Raw genomic sequence first — 26,920 nt, 5'->3', positions numbered from 1 at the left:
TCCTTCATAGCGTTGATGATATACTATGTCACATTGCATCAGTTTTTTTTTCTGTGGCAGAAGCCATGTTTTACTAACTAATCTCTCAACCCTGTTTGCATCAAAATTACTCCCACCTAGGTGGTACACCAATTAGAGGTAAGGATGATGAATAAAGTGTGTTGCAAACTATCACGTTCAGACCATTCCCCCACATCAGACCCCTGCATCCCCACCAGTTCCACATTACCAGGTTCATTCACGCTGTTACAGCAGCAACCCGCCCTCCCCCACTTCCCCCGTTCGTCTCTACCCCAACATGTTCTGTCTGATCATGTTCTGTCTGCTCCTTAACAAACAAATGATCACCAACCCTGATGCCAGGAGAATGGAAATGCAAAAAGATAGTCCAAGGTGTTATTACGTAAATGAGATTTTTCCAGTCTCCTGTTTTGCTGTTAGAAATGAACCATGTTTTTGAGTGAAACACACACACACACACACACACACACACACACACACACACACACACACACACACACACACACACACACACACACACACACGTTCACACAGAAACAAAACATCTCTCTTCTACAGCCTCTTCTCAGGCTTTTCAGTTAAAAAGGGGCAAGGAGCTGCATTTTAAACTAAAGGCCACCGTCGCCACTAGAGGATCCACCTGCCTCCTCCATGCAGTTAATGTAAATTCAAATGGCTGCATTTGCATACAGCCGATGCAGCATTGCCCCCCAGCATGGGAACAGGATGCCTGGTTGAGATTGTTAAGGTGGAAGGTTCCCCTTTTATGGAAATCCTGCTTTTCTCAAGAGTAAAAGCAGGATTTCCAATCAACAACAGAGAGGTAAAAAGTGGACGTCTGGGGCAAGCTGCATACATTTGGGACCGCCAGCAGTCTGTCTGAGTGTTTTTGCGTCCACGGCAACTAATACAGTCCATATTCAATTAGGTGTTTAACTCTTTATGAGTTATGATAGCCTCATGACAGCCTCTCTGTCCCTGCTGCTCTGTAAATGACCTTGTGGAAGATCCAGGCTTCCTGTAGTTGGGAGTAATTGAAGGAGTTTAGTGTTTCAGCTCTGGAAACTGTCACACCAGCAACCTTCCACATTCCTGTAGTACTTCCACTGTTTTTTCCCATGGGAGAGTGGGTAGATTGACAGATTCGTGACACCAACATTAGTATGCAGTTGCATGTCAGTGCTGAATCAGACAGCGATGAGCTCAGCAAGCAGAGCAAACACCTTGGAGGGACGTGTTGTCATGAGATCTGAGGCGGTGTTATCACATGTCACTGCCCCGCCCTGTTCCGCTCCTCTTTTTTTGGTCTCGCCTTGATTCGAGTCCCCTACGGTTGGTGGTGAACCTGTTTGTTGCATTCATCTCATACTGCATGATGTGAAAAAAAAAAATGTATCCTGACATCATCGTACACCGAGTATTTTTGTCATTTTCAAACTGCATGGTGGCTGACTGCCTCGTACCATGCTGTGTTGGAGACATGATAACTGTTATCACTCACTTGCGTATAGTTACCGTTTCTTTTTTTTTTTTGCTTTTTGAGAAAAAGTTTTCTTTTGAAATGTGTATTTGTAAAATCATGGGATGCAGGTAAGTTTGGTGTTGTTGATCTTTTTTTTTTCAAGTTGTCAAATTATAAAATGCCCTCATCTGTCGGCCGTTTGCAAATCAGTAGCAATGATTAGGTGATGCTTCTGGACACGGTGTGTCAAAGTGACCACCACAGACAGGACTCCTGGGCTTTCATGGTTTGTTAGAAACAACATGTTAGCCTTCTGTGTGATCACTACAGCTTCTTGGGATTGTGAATACTAATCCAAGCCATCTGGCGGAGGAGTGTCCCCCCTTGAGGCTTTCAGTGAGACATGGTCAGATAGTTTGTAATGAAAGAACACTGAAATGGCCTCACTGCTAAATGTGTCCTCGCAGGCTGAAGGAAATATATCTGCCCTGGCAAATGGAGCAGTGTCTCCTGTTATATTTACATTTGTGTTGTACTTAAATACGGTCACATTTGTATTTAATGTCACCATTAAGCATCTCTGAAAACATTATTCTCAGCTCAAAACACTTCAGAGTAACATCCCTCCTGAGGGTCTAAATAATGTCCCTTGGTAAAACAGTGTTAAACACATTTTGCACAGTTGTTGATATTAAGCCGCAGCAGTTTGATGGCTTCTTAAGATGTAACATAAATTCGGCTGCTTTTCTCGTGCAGTATAGCTGCAGTATAGCTTAGCTGGGTTCTAACATCTGGCTGAGCTAGATAACCCTCAGTGACATAAACACTTTGGTTTGTCAATTAATTCCATAAGCAGAAAGCCCAATCAGACTGTGATTGTTGTGACATGTTATTCAGATGATTAATTGACCCTCAGTCATGGTCTTTTTTCTCCTTAACACGACTAGGCAAATATTCTGTTAGCAGTTCCTGTAAACTTGCCAAATAAGCGAAAGGCTTGTGTTGCTGTAAGCATTTTATTTTTTTGACAAAACCACGTCCGTGTCTGAGACACTTAATTACGCTTGAACTGGGTTATACTAATTGACTACAGGCTCTCAAGCGAGTCACTGTACAGATATCTGCTGTGGTTTCATGCAAAGTTACATCTCATATTCCACAACTGTCAAGACAGCTAAATTTGTTAATCCTCCATGCAGGAGCTCTGCAAATTGAGAACAGCGAGGAGTCCGACCAGGGGAAATATGAATGCGTTGCCATGAACAGTGCCGGGACTCGTTACTCTTCTCCTGCCAATCTCTACGTACGAGGTAAAGTACAACGTCTCTCTCTCTCACTTCTAATATTTCTGTGGTGTCATGTATTTGCAAAATACAAAGAGCTATGTTACCCTTTGAAAATTCTTGGCTGTTTAATTCTAAATGTTGTTCACTCCAGCAACCATGCATCTCTGTGTCTAATCTCCCTTTTAAAGACCCAGAATCCCGTTAGTACACCTATTCGTGTGATTTGTTTTACTTTAGTGATTTTAGGTGATTAAAGCTCTTCTCAGGAGTGCGTCGCAGTGTGTGATTGACATATTCCTCACTCTCCTGCTAGCTGTGTTGCACCTGCCAGGGTGGGACAACTGAAACTCTTTATAATAATGTTATTTTGTGCAAAGGGTAATTCCCAACGTCCACCTCCAACCTGAGCAGAGCTTGAATCGGCCCGGATGAGTGAAAAAAAACGTGCAGGGCCTTTCATTAATGTCTAATCGTGCCATTTATACCACTTCTTCTTTCTTCCGCTCACCTTCAACAGCTTCTCTCACCATTATCCGTGCAATGCGATTATTCTCACCAACTGTCTAACCTCAACGTCCTGTTTGGCTGCGAACTCGACCAGGTGCGGTCTCTGTGAAAACAGCTGCATTGAAACAGATTCCTCTGCTGGCACTGGAAGCCATGACAGGCCTTGTTTCTTTTTTTTTACCCGTCTGACTGTATCGAAAGGCTCCATTAGCCCCCCCCCCTCAGCACAACCCAGAGCACCAAAAGGCATGGAGGTGCCTGGAGTTTCATGGTTTGTTTTTGTTGTGGTGTGTCTGCGAGCAGACTAATGCAGGACAAAGGCACCATTCTACCCGTCCTGGAAAGTGCTGGTATAGGGGAGAGAATAGTCGAGGTCAGGCCCTGTGACTAACACCACCATGTCTGATATACATGAAACACAATAGCTGCTCCAGTTGTTGGTGTGGGTGGAGTTGGGAGTGAGAAAGTGTCTGGGGAAGAAAAAGACATTTTAGCTAAGACTTTATTTTTTATCCATCATAAATTTGAATCAAGATGATGATCTTTTCCAGACAAATCCCCCCCGTCTCTAATAGTAGTAAAAAAAAATCCAGGGAAAATGTTTTTTCAGCAGACAGTGGCTCCTGGATCAGAGGAACCAGAGGTAAAATCATCTTCAAGGACCATCGCAGCGTCAAATTTACAGATTAAACACCGGGGGCTCCAGAAGGTTTAGATCTTAAATCTTGACAGAGGGAGGTAGTCAGCCAAACAGCAAAGGCGAGGGATGGATGTAAGCCTCGTCTATTAATCAGGCCGTGTCTGTCACAGGTGCAGACATGGCCTTTTTTTCTCCACAGAGGTAATTACAGTAGTTGTGTGGCGTGGCGCCAGCAGGGCCCCGGGGCTGCTAGTCTGTAACACACCACCCAGGTAGCTGTCAACCCATTGGCCCCAACACCGACTCTTTCCACCAGCCTCACCACACCAGTGGAGAGATAGAAATCAAACCAACCGTAACCTTTTAAAAGTGTACTTGTCTGCAATGGGGAACAAAGGCTCAAGCCATGTTTTCACTCTGTCTTTGTTGCCACTGCAAGAATGAAGAGACAAGACCCGGGGCGGTGTTATCACTGGGCTGCTTGATTGGGTTTAAAACATGAGGGACTCCAGACAAGTGGCCTTTGACGCGACTCTTCCTTTACTCTCTTCCTTTCATTGAAAGACACCAGAGGGGAGATTTAGGCTTACAATGTCTGCTCAAACTTGTAAACATAACAAGCGTTGGAAGCAAACGAGTCATTGGACAACTGTTACATTTTTACAGCGTTGATGTTTGGCAGCAGGCTGTTAAAATTGAGCCGATGTCAAACTTTTAATACAGTTTTAAAATGACGTTTGGGCTCTAAACAAATAAAAAACAATGGTGTTACAGTTATTAATACCTTGTGATGCACACGCTATCGCCATTTAATGCCCTGATGGACTGTTTCAATATTCCAGTCTCACTTTTTAAGTGTAGGCTTTAAGAATCTATCACTTGATTATATGTTTTGCCTTCCAACAATTTCTTCCTCCCCACATTTATTGCCTTGAAATGTCAATAACCGCTACTTGAAGGCGACATGAAAAGATTAGCAAGGGAGAAAGAATTGTGTTATTATTCTCCATCAACAACCTTGTAACACCCGCCCACACATACATCCCTGTCAGACTTCCATTAAATGGGCTCGTTATGGGTTTGGTGTCTGAGAAAGCGTTTCTGTTTCTTTCCACTCACCGTCGCTACCTGATCCAATTCCTGTCTGCAGGTGCACTACCACGCTGCGAGCGCCGCCGCCACCTCCCTTGTCTTGACATTTTAGAGCCGCCACAGAATGAATGTCCTCATATTTCTGTGTGGGAGGGTGAGGCGAGCGGCGGGGTGGGGGGTCTGCTCTGCTCACGGATTGTTTTCCTCTTGCTGTCTATATATCTATTTATTGTCCTTCCACTTCTCATCCGTTAAGAGCGCGTGCATGTTTATGTAGGTGTGCGGGTGCGTGTGTGTTTGTTTCGGGTTGCTTTCGGTGACCCCCCCCTCTAAAGAAGGACTCCATCAACATTGGCAGAATCACAAGCGCGCTGTGATTGTGCATGAGCGCTCATTTGTCAAGCGCTTATCCCACAACGGAGGAGGGATGTCAGCTTCTGTCTGCCGGCACTCCCTCATATATCCATGTGACATGTCAATATGTCACAGAGGATAAAGTGCTGCAGCTGGGCTTTTCTTTTTACCAAAATGTCTTCATGCTGTTCTATGTGTGTGTGTGTGTGTGTGTGTGGGAGTCAGGGAGGGAAACTTACAAATATGATCAATCTAAATCATTTCTATGAGGAAGAAGATGAGGTACAGGAGCACGTTGAGTGACCCCTACGTCAGCAAGTGCTCCTGAAGGATGCATTGTGCATGAGGCATAAAAAGTCCAGTATCAGGAACTTTTTCATTCATATAGGTATTCAGATAAAACACAATACTATAATATTGATCATCTAATGGAGCAATAGCATTTTGAACTGCACAGTAATTTTTTTAAGTGTGCTATCAGACAAATATCTGAAATAATCTAATAAGTCTTGATATGTTCCACTTATCATTTTCGGAGTTCTAAAATGAAATAAACTGTACATTTTATTTATAACAACAAAATATAACGTTTTAAAATAAAAAAAACAATAAATAAATTGAGTGAGATTCCCTCCCTGGCGCCGTATGTATGCATTTCCCTTCTTATATCTGTACCATGTCACTAACCTCCACTGGGCCTATGGAAAACACTGTTTGGTTTCACTGTGTTGTCTTCCTCCCCACTGTCTTTTCATTCCATCGCTCACCTCCATCCAAATCACTTCATCCACAAACAGATCAGCGTGAAGGTTGGTCATTTTCACTTTCAATCCCTTCCCTTCAATTTGATGCAGATTTTAGACAAGGTTTGCCCATCCCCTCCCAGCCCCTCGGATCAAGACACAGATACCCCAACCTTGAAAACCCCCAAATATTAATAGTAGCTCCCTCCCCTAATCCTCCTAAATGTGAATATGTCGTTTTGTCAACATGTTTGCATGAAACCCTGAATAGTTCTTGCATGCTACACAACGTCACTCCCACAAACTGTGTTATGATTACCCTTTGTAAACCGTCCCTGTGCAGCTTACTTCAGTCATTATTAGATCTCTGTTGTGTTGCGTATTTTTCCAACCGCACCCTTAGTGTCACTGTCAGCGTCATGCACCAAAAGCTATAGCTCCTTTCACTCTCAGACTTTCCACCCCTGCAGGGACATCAAGTCTATAATAGATTACTCTTGTATTCAGCTGGCAATGGGATGTGTCAGGTATTTAGGCAGCAACACCCCTGCTCTCCTACTGAGAGACAGAAGTATCAGAAGGGACAAAGCTGTTCTCAAGGGATTGTCTTTTGTTTTTTTTGTTTTTTTACTGCCATGGATGTCCTCCACCCAGAGACTGAAGGATGAGATGGGTACATGTTAGTGTAATGAGAGGACAGCCCCCGCGTCTCCTTGTAATTTTGCAGCAGGAAGTCAAGCAGGAAAGAAAAGTTTATGATGTGGTGCTGCAAGACTTTTTAAGAAGCGTAAACTCTATTGAAGTTACTGTAAAATAACTCATTGATCGTATAGTCTTTGCTCCTTTATCCACATGTATATACAAGTAGAATCTCTGCTTTTAGTGTTGATGAATAACGACATTGACACCGTCCACGGGAGGTTATGTTTTGGAAGTGATTTCTTCACTCCGCACCATCTCCAAAACACAGCCACACAAAGAGCTGACCTATGGAATATTTAAGAATGAGCTGGCAGGGTGCTGACAGGGGGATGATCAGCCATCATGGTCGCCCAGTGCTGCTGCCAGGAAGCCGGGGAGGTTGCTGACTCTGTGCCAGTTTGCACAGATATTGATTCACCGAACAGGTTCTGCTATCCTTGGGCACTTTGTCAAGGCAGTTAAATTTATAGGTATCCAGCAAGCGGGCAGGCAGAGTGGAGACAGGGCTTATTTTGTGGTTTTGATAGAGTCCTGGAGCTCGTCTCTCCAAGCTGCTCTCAACAGGAGAGAGGCTTCGGGGGAATCGATAACAATTACCTGCCCTCTAGTCATTTTGTTCCACAGCACCTCTCCAAACTTAACCGCACGCCATGAATTATTCACAACATTAAGTGTTCAATATACACAGGCCCCATTGACTGACTGCTTTTAGCACTGTTTAGTCTACTTCTCCACGGTTTCACTGTTTCATAAGCGTATGTTGTGAAAAATAGCAGCACTTGGAGAAGTTGCCAGCGTGTGAGAAGACGCACGTGGTCGCTGGCATGAGTGGAACACTGAAGCCTTTTTTTTTACTAACTCATCTGTTGTGCATTAGTCACTGTGGAAATCAGATGTTCGCTCATTTTTATGAGAGATTTGGACCAAGTCCCTCCTTTATCTTCTTCCCCCAGCGTGCGCAGGCTTCTGATCCCGTCCCATATCTTTCCCGTGCATGCCTTTCCTGAGAATGCTGTCTCCGTCCTGTTCCCAGGCTGGTAACACTAGTCGACCTGTCCCATCTAAGCATGTAAAAATCATCTCAGTCCCTGTGAACTCCAGAAAGCTGATGTCATGGCCGATAATCTGTTAGTCTCTCTGTCAGTGTGTGTCACTTTATTCCTGCATGAATCCCTCAACATGATGTCGTAACTTCATAAAGTTGTTCCCTCTTGCTCACTGAGTCATCTTAAAAACTTTGGATTTAAGTATTTATTCTGTATTAATAGTCAACGGCCATCGTTACTGAGACCTAAACTTTGGCTGAACTCCTTGGTTTTTTTGTTTGCCACAAATCTCTCTGAATAATTAAGTCCTTTAGAAATAAATTTACTTTTGATTTACCCTGGAAATTGTCAAAAAGTAAGTCAAAGACCTAACTCCACGACATGTATCAGTCTGTCAGTTTTGCGGCACAGACCTGGAATATTAATATTGAGACACTGACATATCCAGCCAAGAAGTTCAAGCTCACATGATTGTATTAATTAAAAACCAGCTTCAGGGTCTATATACATCCACTCAATTATTTTGGGGGAAATTCTGATGAGTGTGAAGCGGGTCCTCCTCCTTGTTACAGCGCAGTCCACGAGAACCAGCCTCTTCCTGACTGGAATCTCAAAACGTGCTTTTGTGTTTTTCCATTTCACCACATAATGAGGGGAATAACAAGCATGGCTGTAATGACGTTCCGGTTCAAATTAGATTCGGGAGGGAGGGGTGAAGGGTAGGTTGGGGGGGCGGTAAGGGAAGGTAGAGGGAGATTCGCATTTTAAAATCCATTTTCATGGGGACCGGTGCAAAAGAGCAATTACAGTGAGGTATTTTTTTTTTTTTCTAGAGAGACACAGATATGTTGTAGTGCATTAGGGGAAACAAGCAGCATGAATTCTGCAGGGAAAGCTTCATGCCTCAATGTTTTGAATACATACAAGCAGCAAGTAGTGAGGTGGCAATAATGGCTTCTCACTTGGGAGCTTAATGTTTGGCTTGGCCTCACTTTCGACATAATCAAGGTCAAAGAAGTCAGAGCTCCTCCTTCCTGCATTGCGCTGCACACTATGGCAGTGTTCAGCGTGTCATAAATCCAACAGGTCTGACACTGATGGATGTTCACACAGCAGTGTCAAGTATGGTTTTTCTTTATCGTGTCAGGCAAGTTTGCTGTCGTTGCCAAAACTTACCAGAGGAAGATCTTAAGTGTAAGCATTGCCTGTGTATCTTTATTTAGATAGAAAACGAGTCATATGTAAATGCCGGCTGCCTGTTTATTCTGGGCCAGCTTTTCAGTATTGCGTGGAGCCTCTGCATCGGTGTTTGCCTTGTCCCTGGCGACGTCAACGGGCCCTTCTTGTCTCCATGGGAACCCCTTTTTAATGTCAGCCTATCTGCATATCAGAACTGCACAAAGAGAGGGAGAGCGAGTGAGAAAGACAGGCTGAGCAGAAGGAGCCAGCGAGAGGGAGCAGGAGGAGAAATCAAACAATGCCATCTCCACAGGGTCCCTCAATGATGCAACTCTCGCCACCATTTGACACTCTGACAAAAGAGGGCCAGACATAGTCTCCAGCTAAACTGGGCTATTTTTTCATTATATTCCCTTTTGTAGGCAAGCGGATAAAACGCCCCCTCTAAGTTTTCTTGTGGAGTTTCCACAGCCATCTTGTGACAGTCCTATTATTCCCATTGTGCTCGCCCACACATTCGGACAAAAGCAATCAGCCCTCCATTTTGTCAGCTGTTCTTAGTTGCAGTTTAGCATTGAACATTAGATTCACCTTACATATCCAACGTATTAACTCCTTTGTCCTGTTCGTTTCTGTAGTGCGAAGAGTCCCACCAAGATTCTCCATTCCGCCCACCAACCAAGAGGTGATGCCAGGCGGCAGCATCAATCTGACGTGCGTGGCGGTGGGCTCTCCGATGCCCTACGTCAAGTGGACGACGGGCCAGGTGGAGCTGACCAAGGAGGAGGAGATGCCGCTGGGACGCAATGTGCTGGAGGTCACAAACATCCGCGTGTCGGCCAACTACACGTGCGTGGCCATGTCTTCTCTGGGCATCATCGAAGCCACCGCTCAGGTCACTGTCAAAGGTGAGAGGGTTCGACCATTCAGACTGAATCCTGCTTTAATGGGAATTCTGTTCATTTGAGTCTCAGATTCAAATCCAGATAAGATTCAGAAATGTAATAAGAACAAAATAAACCACTCAAGTCAATTCAAACTTAAACATCTGTGGCGCTGTGGCCTGTGGTTTTTCTTTATACTCAGAGGTAAAAATTACAGGCTGTTGCTGTTCGCAGTCTCTTTGTCAATGAGCATCGATGTCTTTTATGCGTCTCTGTCTTCATGTTGGTTCAGTTATTTTTTCTCTCTCGATGCCCGAATGTTTGTGTGAACGTGGCTTTTCCCAGCCTGCGTGTCTGTGACGATGCGACTGTGTTGTCTACCCGTTGCAGCCTCTCTTATCAGTTGTCATAAAAATGTATCCCACTTTCCACTCGATACAGCTGATCGATACACAGAATGTCACAGCCATTTAGAGGGACCACAGCATTACAGCCCCCACCCCCCCATCTTCAAGGAAACAATAATGAAGACCCCCTGTTTTTTTCCCCGTTGTCTTTCAGTCACAACAGGCACCACTCTGGCAATTTTCTCATATTGTTTGTAATGGCCCGGTCGGATATAAAACACAAAATTGTGATTTCAGTCTAGCTTTTCCTTTCATTTGGGGATAATGGCTGCTGAGAGTACTATAAGGATTAGCTTATAAAACAATCATTTCAGTGCAATGAGTTACAGAACGGAGCATTATGGAGTCATGTCTTTTCTCCACAAGAGCGAATTCAGCCGTAATGTGTGCATTCTGAGAGTTATGCTGTCAAATGTGTCAGACATCCAATTTTTTATCAAATTACCCACAAGTCCTAAAAGTCAACTTCTGATATCCAAGCTAATGCCCTGCTTCTCACTCCTCAGCCCTGCCAAAGCCCCCAGCCTCCCTCATTGTGACAGAGACCACAGCCACCAGTGTGACACTCACCTGGGACTCCGGGAACCCAGAACCAGTGTCCTACTACATGATCCAATACAGAGCCAAGTCCTCAGACAATGGCTTCCAGGAAGTGGAAGGTGTGGCGACCACCCGTTACAGCATCGGCGGACTTAGCCCCTACTCCGAGTACGAGTTCCGCGTCATGGCTGTCAACAACATTGGCCGCGGGCCGCCCAGCGACCCCGTGGAGACACGCACCGGTGAACAGGCCCCCTCCTCACCTCCGCTGCACGTCCAGGCGCGCATGCTAAGTGCCAGCACAATGCTGGTCCAGTGGGAACCGCCCGAGGAACCCAATGGGCAAATCAGGGGCTATCGAGTGTACTACAGCTCGGACCTGACGGCTCCGCTCAGCGCCTGGCAGAAACACAACACAGATGACAGCAGTCTGACCACCATCTCAGGCCTGACTCCTGATATCACGTACAGCCTGCGGGTGCTGGGCTTCACCTCCGTTGGTGACGGACCACCCTCTGATGTCCTGCAAGTGAAAACGCAGCAGGGAGGTGAGCAGCCAGCCACTGTTTATGGTTCTGTGTGTTTATGCATGGTTTAAATGTCTTTCATTATTTTGTATCAAATATAATTTCAGATAACTTGAGATGAGGTTTAGATAAGACAAAGCATGTATTATATTATTTTATGGAAGCCTTCCTATACAATCAGTTTTGGGGATGTGGTTATTAATATTGACATTTAGCTTTTTATTCTTTTATTTATTCTAACCTCTATCCCCTCTCCCCTCTGCACCCAGTCCCTGCGCAGCCGTCCAGCTTTGAGGCCGAAGCCGAGCTGGACAACCGCATCATGCTAACATGGCTGTGGCCTGTGCAGGGCCCCATCACAAAGTATGAGCTGCAGTACTGGGAGGCTGGCTCAGACAACAAGGTTAGAATAACAACACGAAGATATAATTATTTCATGACCTGATTCTCTCTACCACATACTGCATCTATCTCTGTATGTCTGTCTATCCATCTATATATCTATCTGTCTGTCTCTCTGTCTGTCTCTCTGTCTCATTTGTGGTCATCTCATATTTTACTGTGCGAATGAAGACAAAGGAATCTCGCTCTTTATGATGCAATTTCTCTGAATGGGGGAGCCTCGGCTGAGAAGTGTTATTGTAGTTCTGCAGTCAGCTCCCCAGCTGATGAGAAAGATTCAGTATTGTAACAGCGCAGTTGTTCAGTGCTGTCTCTCAGTGTTATTGCCCTTCATTCAACTCTGCTGGACCACTGCACCAACAGTAAACCAGAGGACAAATTGTTTTTTTGTGAGAGATGCTCTCAAATGTGTTCTCTGCATGCAAGTCGGAGAGACAGCAGTTTAGAATTTCAGTCCAAGATTATTATTCCTGGAGCTCAAGATGTGAAGCGACTTAACTGTCTTTGATTGTAATTCATTAGCCAGTTTCTGTCCAATTCTCCCCCCTTACAGATACACGTGACCTTCAACCCGGCGGGCTCTCATGCCGTGGATGCTCTAAAGCCTGATACCTTGTACCACTTCTCGCTGGCCGCCCGTTCTGAGATGGGTTTAGGCGTTTACACACAGCCCATCGAGGCCCGCACCGCCCAGTCCAGTAAGTCCAACCATCTTCTCCTCTTTCCTCTCATCTGAGTTCCTCTCCTCGTCGTCCACTAACCAGCGATTTCGTACGGTGACGGTCACCCACAGCCGGCTGACACAGATTAAGGTCATTATTTTCAGAGCAGGACAAAGTTGACTTTCATGGAGCTTAAAACAGAGATTGTGGGCAACTTGAATGTCAAGTCAATTTCAGCACGACATAAAATGCTGACAGTGCAGCCGTCGCTGCCAGCCTCACCCTTCCACCACCTCCCCTCTGTCACCAACACTAACCCTCCTGTCCGTCTTATGTGAGGGCAGGCCCTGTATTCACTGTCAAAGGTACGTTTAATGTGTCCTGGTCCCACATTTGTGAGCGGGGCTGCGTTATTTTACCTCATATCATTATGTGCTTTTACAGAGCCAGCACCCAAAATGTCCCTCTGCCATCTGACTGCTGATGTTTTTGCTGCCGTGCTTGTACCACTTCACCCTGGGGGGCTTATGCACAGTATATTTTTATCCTTGTGCACATTCCGTTCAAAGGTACATTTTTTTAAAATAAGGAGGTTCAAAATAAAAAAGAATAATTGTACCTTCTGCAACTTATGATTTGGTAAACATTGTGATACTGTCAAAAGAAATGTGTAATCACACGTATTGCTGTTGGTACACACGTTGTTCTACTTAGCGGGGAACACTTTAAACCGTAAGACTGTAATTTTAAGATACTAAAGTTATATTGGTGCGTTTTTCTGCAAAAAGACAACTATTCAATGGTGTCGAAGAAATTCCAAAATAACAGATGGACAGTAACAATTCACACTAAAATCCATCTCCAGTCGTAATTGCTGTGGCTGCACCATTAGAATAGAAAAGATCGGAACGGGGTGCATGGATATGTCTTTTTGAAAATCCCCCCCCCCATCGGGACAGACAAAATCATTGAAGAACTAACACCTCTGCCAACCCCAAAGTTACATAACCGTCAATCAAGATCAAGAGATGTGATGAGCCTGTGTCCTTGTGCCTCCTGCCAGCCGCAGCAACAAGGTCACCAAATTTGGATTTACATGTGACGGTAGGACGCTGTGCATGAAATACACAGCGAAGCCTCGGGAAGGTTCAGCAGCAAACAGACGGTGGGACAGAGGGACATTTTTCCAAAGTGCTGCATTTCAATGTTCACTTTTGTTTTCATTAGGATTCAGAGCACTGAACATTACTGAGCTTTATTCAAACTGCAACTCTACCACTCAGTGAAGGACTCGACAGGTGGAAAAGTTCCATAAGACTTTAAGTAACATACAACTATGAGCAAACCTTATCTCCATCGTGAGAAATTAGAATTAATCAGACCTTCTTATCAGTTATACAAACATTGAACAACAACTATACATAAGTAATTGTATATTAGTGTTTATTGTAAATGTTAATGACAGCAGTAAAAGAGATCAATATTAGAGAAACAAATAGAAATATATAAGTTCAACTCTTTAATTATGTGTGTGACCATACTTTAAATGTACAATATATGGTCAAAGAGTTATGTATTGGACTATATCTGAGAGGGGTGTGTACTTCATACTTCCCCCTCATCCATTTCGACGAGGATCCATCACATTTTCCACCAGGACCTGGATTTCTACATATCCTGAGCGATTCATCTGCATTGTTTTGATGAACAGAAACACACAGTGTTCTCAGGTCTTGGTAGTTTTCTCTCTCGTGGATCAGCGACCACCTGATGTGACTCACTTCTCTTTTGTTAAGCCTTAATATACTGAGAAGGTAGAGTTCCATGTCCTAACATTAGTTTATTGGATTTGCATTTGAGCTCACTGTCCATTGCTCTGCTGATTAGAAGAGAAATGTCATGGGCATGCTTTGTGAAAAACCCCGACCTCGAATTTTCTTTTCCTCAGTTTCTCATTTTATCGTCTTTTGAGGAGCCCTTTTTTTTTGTCGAGTTGAATACGTTTGTGATTGTGTTAGATGCATGGAATTCATGAATGCTGTTCAGTTTGTTTTCCGTGTTGTACTTGTGTTCCATTTTAGAATGGTTTATTATTTTCTGCTTTTACCTCTGGACTTGAGAGATGACATTCTTTTTTTTTAAGCCGTTATAATTTGAATAATAATTGAATCTTGTTTAAATCTTATAAATAAATCTTTTTTTTGGTAATCCTATTATTCCAGACTGGAGGTGTCGCAAGAGATTGCCAATTCAATCTAGATACCTTTGTGTCTCTGGGGGAGCGCACCAGAAGAGTTTATGATTATAAAATGTAACAGGATGAGGTAGACAGGCTATAACTGAGTCCCAAAAAATGTTGCATCCCCAAAAAAATGAGAATTTGTAATAATAATAATAATAATAATAATAGTGGCTGAAATTGTAACTGCTGATTATGAAATTGCAGCTTTATGTATAACCTGAGTAGTAGCTCAGTGTATCTCAGCAGCAGCTCTGACCGGGTCTGACACCACTGTTAGGAAACTCAGAGCTTCCGCATTGATGTGCGAACGCCGTTTAACACGGTTAAGCGTTTGTTCACACACTGGTACATCTACGGTCAGTTTATTGCTCCTCCTGAGCCCTGCGAGAGGCAGCAGAGAGGGCGATTAAGGGCAAATTACGTCTTTATAAAAAAAAAACGCTGCCTTGTAAAATGTTGGCACATTTTATGTTTTGTTCACCTCACCCTGTAGTTTCACGGCCTCTCGCATAAATTCAGTGCCAAACACAGCTTCAGCAGTAGCCCGGTAATGTGTTTTTGCAGCCAGTCTCTCAGTCCAGAGGCAGCACCCTGTTTAGAATGGAAGCTTTTTGTATTCAGCATAAAAATGAAATGTCATATTCACATTTGCGATCTAATATTATTGAATGTATCAACTACAGTATGCATCCAGAGGAGATGTCTCAAATATGAAATAGATTGATTGGACGTTGATGTCATGTACTTCAGATAGAATAAAAATCTTAACCCTCCGACTTTGTCCGGTAGTCACATGTATCTTAAACCCAGCTTTGTTTACATTTACATGAACTTAAATAATCAGAATAACAGTATTATATAATTACAGTATTTATTTTTCAAGCTTAATTTGCACTGTCTGTCTCTTTCAGTAGAGATGTGCAATGCAATAAATTAGCAGTTTCAGTTTTCTTATATAATCTTATTCGTATACGTATATTGACATTTAATTTTTATATTGACCACTGTACAAAAAGATTCCACAGTTTTGCCTTATGTTTGCCTGTGTTTAGTTTCTTTTTTCGTTTGCTTGATCCATGCCCCTCCTCCGTGTGGTTTTGCTCCCCCTTCCTGCCCTCCCTGCAGCCCCCTCCGCTCCCCCTCAAGAGGTACACCTGGTCAGCCTGAGCTCCACCAGTCTCAAGGTGAGTTGGGTGGCGCCGCCTGCCGCTAGCCGCCACGGCGCCATTGTGCGCTACACAGTCAGCTACCAGGCCCTGGCTGGAGAGGACACAGAGCGGCACGAGGTGACTGGCATCGGTGCAGACGCCACCAGCTATGTGCTGGTGGGCCTGGAGAAGTGGACTGAGTATCAGGTGTGGGTGAGGGCACACACTGATGTGGGCCCGGGCCCTGAAAGTGCCCCAGTGAAGATGAAAACCAAAGAGGATGGTAGGTTGAAACCTGTTGAGAGACATGAGGGTTACTAATATGTGTATGAAAGAATTTTCACAAATCTCACACCATGCAATTGTATGTCACACTTCGTATGCATGTATCAAATTAATTCACCGATACGAATGTTTGAATTTGAAAAACAACAACAAAAGAATCTCACAAATTTGTGTTTGTATAACAAAGATTAGCAGATTTGTGCGTGTGAGGAAAAAGTTTGGTGCACACAGACGTAATTTGCAAACATGTAAAAAAGCTTTGTAGGTGTTTTAATTTATATTTCTGCCACATATTTATTTACAATTAAGTGCACTAGTATATTGGGTTTAATTCCACAGTTTGTCAGCTCAAAACTAAAACGGGAAATACTGGAGGTCATCGCAAGAAGTACTAGGAGCACCTTTATTTTCTGAACTGCTCTTACTGCTCATAGTTTTCAAGGGAAGGTCCACGTTCACTCTGTTCCCTGCACTTTAGCTTTTTTTTTGCTAAATGTGAAGCTATTTAAAAACCCAGTGCTGGTGTCGTAATAGCATCACTCCATGAAGTTTATTTGGTTAAAAATACTGTGAAAGTTGTTTTTTTTACTCTTTCAATAAACTACTTCACAGCAAATAATTGATTTCCTTCGTTAACATGTGGCATCGGTGTCAGGAGGTTGAACGTGATCAAGCACGAAACAGTAAGAAAACAACAATCACGCAACCTCGTTGATTTTTCCCAGTAAACACAAGTAAATGTTTTGACAGAATCCAATTAACACTCATAACTTTGATAAAACTTAACGGTGGTGGTGTAATCTCAACAACAGATATAACAAGTTTTGCTTCAGTGTTTCGTGTTAATTTGCACGTGGTTGAAACAACGTGCGCTGATGGAGCTGAATGCTTCTCCTCCTGACAAGTTCATTGCACCTGTCGTCTTCTGATCCAATTGGACGGTTTGACTGATTGAGCGGTCAGAGGGCAACGTCTCCCGATTGGCTCATAACTTCAGTGTCACATGCACGGATAGGAAATGTGTGCATCAGTCTGTGAAACTTTGTGAATCATTACCGTAGAAAATATACTTGGAATTTAACTTCTCTACAGCTACACACAAATTAACACATTCACACACATGTATATATTTTTCACACACACACACACAATGGGTTGTAAACATCTGCAGGGTGTGAGATTATTTGTGACGGATCATTTCATAAGCTCAAAGTATGAGTGACCCTTGTTTGACTCCGTAGACACCTCTCCTGAAGCAGAGTGCTTTCAGACTCTCGCTTGCGGCTGTTGTCACTGTTTTTCTTCGCTCTCTTCAACTTCGACTGCACATTTCTCTTTGTCCTGTTGATCAATTATGAGTTAATAAGGTGACGGTGGTAGAAAATGGGGTCAACTTCTCTTTTTTTCCCCTCTTCCAAGCTTCTTCTTCTAAGCTTTAACACTTTGCACCTATGGCAGGTTCAAATCACCCCCAGGCCTCGGCTCTGCAATACTTTGCTCTGCTCTCACTGTTTAAATGCTTTCTTATTTTTTTTCTTCTGTTCCGAGGAGCAGAAGTGGAGCACAACTCTCCCTCCTTCCCTCCGTTTCTCACTCCTTCCTCGTTTTGTTTGCAGTGTGATAGAGAGCGGCTGCTCCTCAGAGAGAATCGTCTATAATTAATGTGTTTGAAGTTTGCTGCAACACAGCTAATTTCATACCGGAATTAAGGACATTACAGACATCGCTAGACCACATGCTGTACCGCATGGGGTGTTTTCGGGACACGGCCGTCACAGAAGGTCTGAATTTGAGTGGAGATCATTTTGATTCATGGCCAGTTCTTGTAGCACTTCCTGCTACAGAGCACCAGAGTCTATAAAAATCTCAGGAGTCATTATTTTGATAGTTTTGGCTCCTCATCACAAAACACATGGAACTTAGGAAAAAACACTAGCTCGGCATATTTTTGCTCGTTCCTCCCTCCCTCACTAGCCCCTTTTTCACAGCGGTTGTTTTAGGCGGGAATGTTAAACCTTTATTTTGTCTTCCAGTTCTGTATAAATGTGTGTGTGTGGGGGGGGCATCGTTTCCTTTATGCCTGCAGCAGATGTAGTCACAGAAGCACATCGATGTCTGTGCAGAAGGGAGAACTGGCAAGGCAGAACAGACGCGGAAGCTGTTGCGTTACACGTCACGCCTCTGATTCCAGAGTGCCACCATACTCTCTGAAATCACACCCTGGAGCAGCATTATTCTGGCTTTGTTTGGCTCAGTGTGGAAAAGCAAAGCTGGGCTAATGAGGGGTCTTCTCAACATAGATATAGCAAGTTCTCTGTTATTCTAAAAGGAGCTGCTGCCTGTCTTACTCTTGCAATCTGCCGTCTGTCCCTCTCCCCTTTTCTGGATTCCAGTGCCAGGAGCACCCCCCAGGAAGCTGGAGGTTGAGGCCATAAACTCCACAGCCATCCGGGTCACCTGGAAGCCGCCGCTGCAGGGCAAGCAACACGGCCAAATCCGAGGATACCAGGTCATCTTCTCCCGGCTTGAAAACGGCGAACCTCGAGGCCAGCCTAATATCATGGACGTTGCTCTGCCAGAGGCACAGGTACTGGATGATGTCTTACTTCTGTCCAGTCTCTCTCTGTCTCCCATTCACTCGCTGTATCTGTCTTATGATCGTTTCCCATTATTTTCATTCTCCACCGCTCCCCTATTCTCCGAGTTCACACTTCATTTCCCCCATACTGGGTGACACACATGGAATTTTCTTACTGTCGACTGCAGTAGCCCCCCCCCCCCCCCCACACACACACACACACACACACACACACACACACACACACACACACACACACACACACACACACACTCTTCCGACCCCTCTTTTTTTTCATCTTTCTCCACATGTGACATTCGACTCTAAATTGGTACCCTGCTCCCACAGCTTTGGATTAGCTGTCGTAACAAGATCCATTCTAATTCTACAGTAATAGCTATTAAATATTTTATATGTGTTACATCGGGATGGGGCTTAGTGGAATCAATGCACCTCTCATCGCGAGTTTAGCAGTAATACATATGCACTGCCTTGTTACCATGTTTATAAATTAGAGTTATTTTCCTGACGCCGTCCTTTACACATTAATGCAGGCGGCTCTGAATCGCCCCAAAGCTGTGCAACGTCGTGAGATGGATGAGAGATTGTAATCCTTAAGAAGGATTCACAGATTCATGAATATCTTAAAGCCAAAAACCCTACTCTTACTTTTCCCGCTCTTTGGGTGAGGAGAGACCAGCTTAAGAGCCTTTTTTCTGATTGTTTGCCGGGAGTAACATTTGCGTGAACACGCATTCACTCGCACCCTGGATGGCCTCCAACAAAAACATCTAATTTGAACGAGTACACACTCTCTGGCTGCAGGAACATCACATGAAAAAAAAATCAGAGCAGCATTGTATGTGTGTCTGAGCAGTGTTTGCTGATAAATACTTAGCAGCAGCTGCGGGGAGACTGGCAGGTTGCTGGTTCAGTTTCCAGGCAGTGCACACTGCTGTGTCCTTGAGTGGAGCTATGAACCCTCATTTGTGAACACCCCCCCCCCACTGTCTCTCGTCTTATCTCTACAGAAGAGGAAGCCCTGTCAAAGTCACCTTGATATGATGTGTCATGTGTGGTAAATCCCAAATGATGCAAAGTAGGAGTTCAGTTGTGGGACAGGGCAGTCAGTGATAAGTACATGAAGAAAAAAAAGTTGTTAAGTGACTCAAGTGACTCAAGTCATCTCACCTGAGACTCAATATTAATTTCTGAGCATAACATTGACATTAAGTGAATTTAAGATGCTGAATAACTGTATAACAGAGGCTATAGTGACTTTCTGTCTCTACATCTGGAGAAAGAGTCTGCCTTCAACTCTCAGTCCAACACCTTTGTTTCCCAGCGCTAGTTTCTGGCACCTTTCTCTGACAGTTCATTGTTATCTAACTGTACAGCAGATTGCTTGACAGCCAGGGCAGCATCCTCTGGTCTGGAAGAGGAGAAAAACATGGTGGCTGCTTGTCTTCCTGGAAGTGTTTTCTTCATGTCGACATGTTCGACATGACTTTGTTTTGCGTTGTGAAAACTGAACTGAACTGAACATGACCCGACTTGTTGTGCAAACAATAGTCCCCGCCGTGTCTCATTTGCGCCGGGTTCACACAGCAAACACAAAGACACACTGCAATTTGGTGTTCGAGATAGCTCTCATGTTCCAGTTTGGCGCCCAGGACACCTCTCAAACTCGCGGTCCCCTCCCCAGGCAGAAACCTGAAGACCTCTTCCCTTCTAGTGTTTTTCTTTTCTCCCTCCCTCCATCTGCATTCCCTTTCTCTCTCAGCCGCCTCTTTGCACTACTCCAGCCCGAGAAACCAGTTGAGTAATGACCAGAGGCTTGCGTGCGAGTTTGTTATCCTTGATGGCGTCATCTCACAAATTGTTTTCTGCGGGCCGGCCCTGAGTAACCAACCTGCACGAACCTGCCCGGATGTCACAGTCCACCAACGCTCCAACGTGCATGTTTGCCAAACTGGTTTCAGGACAATCCTTTTAGTTTTCTCAAATAGTTTTTCCATTCACATACCCCAACAACAAGTGGGAAAAACAAGGCAGATAACTTGAGCAAACATGCTCAATGTAGATCAACCCGGTAGTAGGCGTTCCAGCTGGCTGAGAACAGTTCATGACTCATGCTTGAGTCATGCAAATCCCTCAAACGCACACCTGTAATTGATGGTGAAAGAAAAAGCAATTTTCTTCCATCTTGGTACATCCCATAGTGTTTCTCTGAGTAATTTACCTAATGTGTTGTGAAATGAGCTCCATAGCCACCTTTTCACCTGCATTGGATACACAGCATGCCTGCCAGCAGGAAAAGAAGAATCCAGAGTTTTCAGCATTGACAACATACCAGAGACTTCAATCACAAATCTAAGTTGATTGCGGTTTTCTGTCAAAATCGTTATCACCTCTCCCCCTTAGCTTTGTCTCACTGTCTCTGGCTCCTTCTCTCCGGTTCACACTCTCTCAGGGTTAGCTGAAATGCCGGGAGGAGAGCTAGGAAAGCTTGCCTGTGCGTGGGCGTTTTAAGCGCCTCTTTTCTTTTCAAGCAGAAGCCCACACAGCGCCCTCATTTCCCTGCTAAATTTAAACCAGAGGCCATGTTGACAGTGTGATGTTATCGACCCCTTTCCAGCCATATTTCTGTTGGGAAAGTGGCCTGACCCTGAGTGGGCAACACCGCACCACATGGCCGGCTCCATCACTACGGAGTCACAGCAGCCTCCAGGCTCCCGTTTTCATAGTCATCCATACAACCTGGGACAAAATGGCATGATCGAGTTTAAAGTCATTAGCCAGCCGTCTGTACATTTTCTGCACACTTTTGCTTTACTGCACAGGTTTGCCTTTTTTCCAGGTTCATTTCGTTTGACCACTCATGCGTTTTTTGTGGTCGGTGTGTTTGTGTGTGTCTGTGTGCACGCGAGAAAAGCGAGGTAATGCTTCACTACCTCTGAGGCCTTCAGATTGGAGTTGAATGGGAATGGGGTAAAAAAAGAGAAAAGAAGCACCTCAGCCTGCTTCACTCCATCAATCATGACAGCTCCTTCTCTTCCACATCACTCGTTCCCTCCTCGTTCCCATTTTAATAGCCACACATCTCAGCCCATGTCATCACATTTGCATTCGCCCGTCTGCAAATTATACCGCTCCTTTCCCGCAAATGACGCTTATCAGCAATGATGTGTTTTCAGCTTGCGTCGGCAATCGAAATATAAATGAGGGATAATTTATAATTCTCCCATGGATAGAAGCAGAAAGCTCAAGAAGTTGCAATAGAAAGGGATTAAGCCCAAATGAGATAGGAACTCATGTGAGCCATGTTCGCTGATCTGTTGACATACTGTGTGGAGTCGACGGTAAACAAATTAAGCAATTAGGCACGTCGCAAACTGTTATTCATGGAGTTAAGTAGCAGCTGTTCTTAAATGCTACTCTTTAATGTCCCGCTAAGCCAGGGGAGCGTGAGGCAGCAGATTTTGATGCACCAGGTGTCTCGACCAGTTGCAGCAGGGACCATGCCGAGTCCTAGCTCATGCTTCAGTTAGCCAGTTGGTGATAAAGACCCATCCGCAGGGAGCTGGGAGGAGAAGCTAGGGTCTTTTGTCTTTTCATATCCCAACGGTCAATGGGAGGATGATGAACGCGGTCTCTCTTATGCACAATGGATCTACAGTGTGTGAGGCTCGTTCCCTGTGTTTGTGAAAGTCTGGAGGAGAAGGGGATGATAGATGAGGAGGAAAGCAAGGATCCCAAAAGCATTTTGTCTTGCCTTAAAGGGCACGTGTCTAATGATAAATAATTGGTGCTCTCACTTTGCAGTAATCCTCAAATGAACCTAACATTCAAATAAATGCCTTAATTACAGTGTGATTGTTCCTGCAATGAGCAAAACTACCAAAATGTCATTCATTGTATTAGAGAGTCAAGAGACCCAGAGATCTCTAAATCCAGGTAAATAGAAAACCGTCTTGCCTCGATTCTACCACCAGAGGTCGGTGAAAAATGTGTTTGTTGGTAATTCGCCCTTTACCTAGAATTCTCAACGGTTAAAATTTCAGTTTCTGGTCTGGTAACTTCTCCCACTTCCTCCTGTGATCCCCTCATGTCCCAGCATTATCACTCACTAATCCACTCCATCTCTTGTCCCTAGTGGTCCACCGGCAGCTGTTACAACAGCTATGCACCCTAATGATCAAATCAAAATGTTTTCCATCATCACCCTCACCCACCGTTCCTCCTCCGCCCAAATCATCCATCCCGTCTCCTTTTTGTCCCTCATCAGTGTCACCGGTGTCACCACCCCCACTGCCCCTTGTCAGCCAGGCCACCCATCAGTGAGCGCCTCTGCAGTAGCTGAACTGTAGAACGAGTTGCTGGTAAACGCCAGCAGTAGCGTTCTGCATCGATGGGGTTTGATGTCACAGGGCTAGCATAGCGGCACTGATAATAGGATTTCACGCTCTGCACCAACGGAGCCCCACGGCACAAAAATGGGCTTTCACTTCCCCCAGGAATCACTTGGCCAAGCACAGCAAGGAGCAACATCTTGAAAACATATTAAAATATAATGAATAAAAGCCCCACTCTCCACGTTTGTAAAGAAAGAGGAGATATTTCATAGATTCTGCGTTTGGTTTATGTCCAGTGAGATATAGTTTTTCTGCTGAACAGAGGTGCGATTGTGCAGCTGAGGAAGGGGAAAGTTTTTATTTGATTCATAGGAAAATGAGAAACAAGGCAGTGCATCATAAACAGTACTGAGTTTCACAATCATTGCTCAACTCGGTTTACACAATTTGTTTTATGCCACTCAACATGTCTTCATTCTTTTCTCTACTCCCTCTCTTCCATCACTCTCCCTCTGTGTTTTTTACACTGCATGACTCTGACACCTACATTCATCTGTCTCCGAGCGAAAAAAAGACCAGTGCTTTTTTTTGCGTGTCTGTTGTGTTGTCTCTGACTCATTTCTCTCCCCAACCCTGTGTCCTGTGTCTTCTCTCTCATCAGTGGAATATTGAGGAGTCCACCGAGCATGTGAGTAACCCTCATGTGTGCTGCTGGGTTGTCTTGCAGGGCAGGCCTTCTCCACTCTGACAGTTTTTTTTTTGCGGGATTTGTGTGTGCTTGAGTGTTTGGATTATGAATTGTGTGTGTTTATTTCTGTGCAAGCCGTGCCTGTAATCCACTCGGTATGAATCCTCGCGACAGATCATAACCCCATCATAACCACAGCAAGAGATGTGTGCTCTAATGGCTCCGGGTTTTTATATTCATGTGTGTGTGTGTGTGTGTGATGTTCTCTAAGAGATACTACAACCACAGAGCATGAGTTTTTTTTCCACTGCTGATTGCATTCATGTCTAATATTTAAACATTTTACTGTATGACAAGCTCGAAGTAACAGCTGGGCAGTCACTTGGATGGGAGGCACTTACTGCAGCGAGCATGCAGAGCCCCCCCCCCCCCCCCCACCCCCACTGAGCGCACGGTGCAGTCGAAGGCTGTGTGTCACTATCCGAGTGCGGCACTGACATTAATCAGGCTCACCTAACCTGCTGTCTCCCCCACTGTTCCAGATGACATGTCTATCTGAGGGGAGGAGCTGTGTGTTTTATCAGCTCCACACATCTCCAAGATTGCCACCAGCCTTTCATGTTCTTTTCATTTGCCTGGATGGCAGCCCACTGTTCCATGGCTGTCACGTAGCCCTTTGTTATGGCTTATTACTTCCCAGAAGTCAGATTGCACTAGCTTAAATGCAGTCACTTACTGTTCCCAGTCAGAAATTCAATAAAAACCTGCCAGAATAACAAACAATGTTTTCAGCATTCGTACAGGGGCAGATGGATTGTTTAAGAAAGAAAAGATAGAAAAAGGATTAATCAGATTGGTGACCACCCGTAAAGGTTGATGGATGCTCTATCTGTTTATATATCAACATAGTGTTTTTTTCTTTATGTATAAGTGAGCCAGTGGGATGCGTGCAGATCATTTTATTTATCTGATAACATTGAGTTGAACAGAAAAATCTGGATGCATGGCACACATGGCCAGGTTCCTCCAGCGACAGCCACATTGCATGAGTCAGGCTTGCCTCTCCTCCAAATGTGTTGATTAACACCTGACAGACATAGATGTCTGAGGAAGACATCTGTTCACACGTCTGTATTATTTCTTTAACAGCCATGTTTAGGCAATAGCAGCCTGTGAGCCAGTTAAATCATTCTGTGTGACTAGCTGCAGACCAGTGTCAACAACAGCATGTCTTGTCGACCCGTGGCTCCTTCACAGAGGACGGAATTGATTGAGTTGAAGCAATATTCATCTTTCACATAATTATGGCAGGTTTAATGCAAACAACACATGGAGAACATCAAATGTTGGGCTTAGGCAAAAGCTTATCTGAAGCAAATGTATTTGTTTTAACAAAGCTGCCCATTTTTCCCCTGGCATTTTCTACCCCAGTGAGGATCGTGGTGTAGGGAGGCTTGTAGAGAAGAATCCATTTCTATAACTAGTCGACTTGATAATCTCTGTAATGCCCTTTGGTGCTGCTCTAAGCATTTGCTCTGAAGGAAACTTTGAAGCCCCGCTTTTATATTTTCTGCTGAGTTTTAAAAGTGTTACTGGACCAGATTCGTTCCTGCCAGAATAGGGAGGAAAAAGATCTCTGCGGCTGAGACTGTGAAAGCCATTTTGTATGATTAAAGTAATGAGACTTTCTCCATAAAGTTAAAATGGTTTTATGATTCAGTAATTTAGCATTTTCCTGCCCGTCCCTCTTAAAGGCTAGTATGGGAGCACCAAATGTCCCTTAAAGAGAGGGGCAGTAAAAAACATTGTCAAACAGAGCTGGCTTATATAGACAATGTTCTTCTATGGTCAGGAAATTAAAACTTCATTAGTTAGAGAAACAGCGTTAGGATAGAGCCATATAACATTTTCCAAGGGTGTGGGAAGTTTGCAGGAAGTTCCAACAGGAAGGCTCTTAGGCATCGGTGCATTCGTCCTCCCAGTGGCCCCAGTGAGAAACAGGCAGCTCTAGTGTGTGTGCCCAATCCGCAGGCGCTAATTTGTTCTTTGTATCGAGTGTGTGCACGTCTGCGCGTATCATTGTGTGTGTGCATACGTGTATATTAAAGTGTGTATTTATATACAGTACATTTAATGTACACAGGTGAGTATGTGCGTTCACATATGCGTGTGTGTGTGTCTGTTTACATACGTTCTTTGTTTAAGCTCAGGGTGTTTAATTCTAGTGTGTGTGGGTGTGTTTTTATTCAGACTGATGCAGTCTGGTGAAGTGAGTGCCAGCACTGCAGCAGGTTACAAATAACAGTGTGTTACCTCAGTTGTTTGTTCCTCACTGCTGAGTTACTGATTTGTTCAACCACCTCAGTGTGTCTGTTTTTGTGTTCGGGCTGCGTGAATATTTGCCGTACTTGAGAATCCAGAGGTCGTTAAGCTAACTTTAAGGATTTAAAAACAAAATTTCTGATGTTTATTCATCTTTAAGATTAATCTTGAAGAGTTTAAACACGTCCCACAGTCAGACGTGTTCTGTTTTGTGGGTAGTGTAGTGATGATCCTAAAATCCTCTGGGTATAATCTCATGCTTATCCACGCAGCAGACATGAACACTGACACACCGGTGACGTTCTGGTTCATGTGGTTGGTTTGTTGGTTAATGGGTTATGCGTGTGCCTTACGACTCGGGGTGAGGAGTTTTTCTTGACCAAGAAAAGTTCCTGGTCCTGTGTGTGTGTGTTTGTGTGCCTTCAAAATAATTTAATGCCTAATATTTTTTCCTAATAGGCAAATTGATCAAGAAGCCTCCAGTGGATGGAGAAGGGGTTTTAATCCTATCATGGCTTGTTTTGGTGCTGTGTGATTTTTCAGGGGCTAGGCGCTTGTGTGAAAAGGGTTTCTCTTTTTGTTGCTGGGGGGGGGCGGCGGAATGCCACTGAGGCGGTGTCATTCTGCTCACTGATTCCTTTTAACCTCTGATCTCGTTTTTTTTGTTTTTCATTTTGCAGGAGGCCATCATTGCCGGGCTGCATTCTGAGACCACGTACTCTGTCACTGTAGCAGCGTACACCACCAAGGGGGATGGAGCCCGTAGCAAAGCTAAAGTCATCACCACGACGGGGGCAGGTCAGAGTTGGTTTATATCATGAGAAAAGATTGGATGTGTGCCATCTGTG

The 26,920-nt window shown here is 44.3% G+C and overlaps 1 protein-coding gene across 24 annotated transcripts in view; it reads left to right on the top strand.

The window, feature by feature from the left end:
- Window positions 1–26,920, top strand: part of LOC117778858 (receptor-type tyrosine-protein phosphatase F) — a 159,538-nt gene that overhangs the window by 88,178 nt on the left and 44,440 nt on the right. For 7 of the 24 annotated variants that reach the window (XM_034614700.1, XM_034614710.1, XM_034614702.1 and 4 more), the window contains 10 exons: window positions 121–138; window positions 2,683–2,793; window positions 9,671–9,940; window positions 10,830–11,411; window positions 11,660–11,793; window positions 12,346–12,490; window positions 15,822–16,127; window positions 18,523–18,716; window positions 23,724–23,750; window positions 26,753–26,870. In XM_034614700.1, the coding sequence (XP_034470591.1) occupies window positions 121–138; window positions 2,683–2,793; window positions 9,671–9,940; window positions 10,830–11,411; window positions 11,660–11,793; window positions 12,346–12,490; window positions 15,822–16,127; window positions 18,523–18,716; window positions 23,724–23,750; window positions 26,753–26,870 (1,905 nt within the window). The remainder of the gene's footprint in view (window positions 1–120; window positions 139–2,682; window positions 2,794–9,670; window positions 9,941–10,829; window positions 11,412–11,659; window positions 11,794–12,345; window positions 12,491–15,821; window positions 16,128–18,522; window positions 18,717–23,723; window positions 23,751–26,752; window positions 26,871–26,920) is intronic. The other 17 variants (XM_034614706.1, XM_034614704.1, XM_034614703.1 and 14 more) reach the window with 7 other exon arrangements.

This window comes from Hippoglossus hippoglossus, chromosome 17 (genome assembly GCF_009819705.1).
Source record: "Hippoglossus hippoglossus isolate fHipHip1 chromosome 17, fHipHip1.pri, whole genome shotgun sequence".
Lineage (NCBI taxonomy): Eukaryota > Metazoa > Chordata > Actinopteri > Pleuronectiformes > Pleuronectidae > Hippoglossus > Hippoglossus hippoglossus.
This window is presented reverse-complemented; position numbering and strand designations above follow the sequence as displayed.